Here is a 4,418-nt window from a genome sequence, read left to right on the forward strand (position 1 = left end):
CCGCGGGGCGGGACGGGACAGGGTGGGATGGGGTGTGCTCTCTGTTTCTCTTTAGGTTTTCTTCCCCCATAGGAAAAACACTTTCCTCCCCGTGACAGCGAGCTGGGGAAGCTCGCTCGGAAGTGCCACACATCGGGGATGCTGACCCCCAACGGCAAAGAATACGCCCAAAAAATCCCGGTAAGGGAGGGACGGCTACGACGGGCGGAGACGGGGAAGGCAGGGGGCACCGCGGACCTCGCACGGTTGGGGAACTGGGAGGGCATTCCGCGGATCACATCGCCTCCTTTCTTCCCTGCGAAAAAAAAGGGGCAAGTAACCTCCGTCTCGTTAGAGCCCCCAAATATCTCACCCATCATACCGCTGTGGTCCCCCACCCCGGTCAGGCTGGAGATAGGCAGAGAGGTTTTTATGCCTCCGGTCCTTCACCAACAGTTTGAAGAAGTTGATGAGTTTTGACCCCAAACAGATGCATATCACAGAGGTATTACATATGAATCATTAGTTTGTTATACTTTTAAAGCTGTACATGGTTATATACGCTCAGATCATATTTATTAGTTATAAGGGAATTGCAGTAGTACTTCATCCAAATGACTAACAGACAGACATCACTCTGATTTTGTTGTGGCAGTCTCTGTGGAACAGAAAATTATGAACCTGTGCGTGTGACAGATAAGTTAAATTAATCAATGTCACTGCAAAGAGCAAAGAACAATCAGGAGAAAGAAATAACAGTCATTATCTCTGAATCAGGAGTTAGGTAAAGGGAAAAGAACAGCAAATTGTTTTAGACAGATGAAATGGCAAAGAGAAAAAATCATTATTAATTTAGAGAAGAGCAGGAAGAGTTTGTTTAGAAAGAGAAAAAGCAGATTGTGATGTTGAGGATACAGCAGTGGGAGAAAATTCTGCCCCTTGGAGGAGACAGATGGAGACAAATGTTCAACGTTTTGGTCTTCAGCTGTGATGGAGTAAGGAGCTTCCCCCAAGACGTTCAGAAGCTGCCCTGGAAGGGCAGTGGGAAGTGAGACCTTGCCTACTTTAGAAAGTTTTAAGCAGTCAGCCTTATTTCTGAACTCAAGAGAGGTCTTAACAGCCATTGAGTTTCTGTTTGGAGAAACATCCATCCTGACCACCAGGCACCTTCTGGGAAGTATGTCTGCAGCCAGCCTCTTACTGACACAGCTATAACCACTGCAGGTGTGAGGAAACACCTGCACTTCCGTATCAGCAAACAGAGATGTCTAGACAAGGCTTCTTGGGCTCTTGAGACATTAAAGAGTTCCTGAAAACTTTTTCAGTACCAAGTAAGTTTGAGAGGAATGCCACTATTTCGCCAATGCTGTAACTCACAGATTTAGGTATTACAGAGCTTAGGAGAGGAAGAAAGCTAAAAACAAGACAAATACAACCTTTGCGCGCTGCTTATATATATGCAAATAACCAGAGACAGAGTGGCCCTTAAGTTCTGAATGTTTGAAAACTACTGAATTGCAGATGTAAACCTTAATCCCACTGAGATTTCACAGTAAGTTTGTTTAACAGTGTCCTGCTGCAAACTAACAGAGAAATTCTTTGCTGCTCTAATTTATAAGAGAGAAGAACTAACTCACTTGATACTGAAACTTTTGCAAGCCTGGAAAGAACCACTTTCCCACTTCAACCAGCATATTGAGCACCACCAAGAGCTACCTGATGACAGCCTGAGCAAAGCTAAACAGATCAGCAATATGGTTCATGAACTGAAGACCGGAGTTGAGAAAGTAACAGAAAAGGCAAGATTTTCAATGTAGCTTTTATTTATGAGTCGCATGGCCTGAGTGACTTTGGGGGTGGAGTAGGGGGCAGTGTCTGCTCTCAGTTGGGCTACAGCCTTAATGACAACAGGGACTCCGATCCAGCCATCCTGGACTTCATTACAGATATGGGAATTTTTCAGTTAAAAAATGCACCTTAGTTTGTGGATTGGCAGATAGATAGGTGACATTATATATGTCTGTATGTGTAGAGCAATATTTTATTAATATGAAATGTATGGAAGACAGACACAAGGACAAAGACTAGAGCCGTTTACAGCTTCATTTATGAGCCAGCAATGTCTTGACTTTTCTAGGGCAGTACAGGAGATGTGGGTAGACCATGACAAATACTTAATTACTGTTTTCAGTTTTATTTGGATTTATATTCTAAGTAATTCAAGCTGTCTGCTGCAAAGAGCTCCATCCCAAGGCAACAATTTTATGCTGGGATAAGTTCTTCAAGACAACAGTGGCATTGCTTAAGTCGGATGCCAGTCATGAAACAGTTTCAAAACTCCATTCCAAATTCTGGCAGATCACATATAAATTATTGGATGTTATTTTTCATTTTATTTCATTTATGCCTTCTCATTGCTAGCTAGAAGTCCTGATCTTTGTATTTCTTGTGCATTCATATCTAAACCTATTTGTAGTTTTGGCTAAACAAATGAGGGCTGTGTGCCCATTCTCTGAAATGGCTACACTGCCAAGGTGTCTGTCTCTCCAAAAAGTGAATAGTAAACTATAATGTTTCACTAGTAGATCACGTTTCAGCTTTATGAACACAGGTGGGGAATAGAAGTTTTAAAATCGTGACCAGCTCATCACAAGAATAGGAGGAATTGTACCCTGCTTTAAAACGCGTCCCTGATGAGGGTGACTCAGAGTTACAAGTGGGAGTAATAAACAAGTCCATCTTCCAAGTGCAGCCACAGTTCTGGTTTGAAATGGCCTCAAAGCTCAGAGGTATTCAATCTCAGAGCTTGACCTTTCTTTGCTTCATTCTGTAACTGAAGCAAGACCATCAAACTCTGAACTAGCTACACACTTCTGGTATCTTTACCTGACTGTATTTCTCTAAAACACCTTTGAAGGAATTACTAAGGAGGAAAACTTTGGGGTTTTCACCTCCCTGTGCTATGGACATACCACAAGGTAGAAATACAATTTTAAAAAGTGATGCAAACACCACAAATACATTGCAATATTTTGCAGCTGTGTTTTTCTGAAAGACACTAATTCTAAGCTTGGTTCTGTGGTGAAACCCCTACTCTGAGAGGTGATAACAGTCTGCAGAGTTCACCAGGTTAAGCAGCACTGGTGAATGCTCACGTTATAAGCTTCCCTTCACAAAATTCATCAAAATAAATGGCTAAAAAAATCTCAAGACTGATTTGCTGTGTTACTTCAAGAGGAAGTAATGATTATCAAACAGGGTAGTTCCTCTACTTAAACTCAGGCGGAGTTATACCCCAGTATTCTTGCATTACTAGTATTTCACATCATTTCAGACTAGTCTAAAGGTTATATAAATACCGTTAAGATAAAAAGACAATGGTGTTCCATGTAAGGAGCTTTACATGTATCTTCAGTAAGTATGTGAAAGGTACGGAGTCAAACAGCCCATCTTCTGCACTATCAGTTTATAGATTTGTTGTCCGTGTAGTTACAAGTTGTACTTCTTTTCCTCTTTTCAATACAGATGCAGTCAATGGGGATCATCAGCAATTCATTAAATGGAATGGCGTCGTCTGAAGCCACTAGTTTATCAATTAATAATGAAGCAAACATGATGAGTGACTCTGACTTTATTCACTGTTTCAGGAGAGACTCCAATAAAGTACAAAGCTACTTAAGAATTCTTAAATGTAGGATTATGCCAGAAAATAGCTGCTGAGTTGTAATCTCTCGACAAGTAGTCTTCAGCATGTTGTTTATAAAAATGACAAAATAGAATTTATAAATTATCACATTTACAGTAACTTTAATAGATAAGTGGTTTTGAAATTCTTTGGCAGCTACTTGACGCAGTTGACCTATGCAGATGAAATATTAAATAAACATTGTGCGTGTACGTGGGTTAGCACACCAGATAAAAAGGAGCACTGTAGTGGTAGATAAATAAATATTCTTGCACATTACACTGTGACAGACTATATTACGGCTCATTCACACAGTTTAGATATACACATGGTTGAAAGTGAATTTCCCCTTGGTATAAATACATCAATCGACTATCAATAAAATATATTTTTGTGTAAAAAAAAGGAAAAAAAGATGTTTTCCCCTAATTCTACATACATACATACCTGCAGAATATTGCTTAGCACTGAAGAGTGGTATTGCTGTCAATCAGTTCATGTGACTGCAGGGTCCATGGCAGAGATCTATGTTCACATCACACTTCTTATTAATTTCTATGGTCCCTCACATGTGCCCTATAAGTTCTAGTTCCTTGCACACCTATTCATTTTGAATGCTCTTGTATACCTGTAATGGCTTCACTGATTTCAGTGAGAACTCCTAAAGAAAACGTTTCTATATGAAAGGTAAGTCGGAATTCTGCTCCTAACACTGTTCCGGTCCAAGGGCTGAGCATGGCTGATGTAGCAGTAA

At 40.6% G+C, this 4,418-nt stretch overlaps 1 protein-coding gene across 1 annotated transcript; it reads left to right on the forward strand.

The window, feature by feature from the left end:
• Positions 1–72: 72 nt before the first annotated feature.
• Positions 73–3,699, forward strand: LOC104488524 (prolactin-like; the record flags this gene model as incomplete). Its single annotated transcript, XM_010131257.1, has 3 exons — positions 73–180; positions 1,599–1,778; positions 3,505–3,699. Coding segments are annotated over 3 exons (483 nt in total), but the record flags the coding sequence as incomplete, so codon positions are not given.
• Positions 3,700–4,418: the final 719 nt, after the last annotated feature.

This window comes from Buceros rhinoceros, unplaced genomic scaffold (genome assembly GCF_000710305.1).
Source record: "Buceros rhinoceros silvestris isolate BGI_N320 unplaced genomic scaffold, ASM71030v1 scaffold34102, whole genome shotgun sequence".
Classification (NCBI taxonomy): domain Eukaryota; kingdom Metazoa; phylum Chordata; class Aves; order Bucerotiformes; family Bucerotidae; genus Buceros; species Buceros rhinoceros.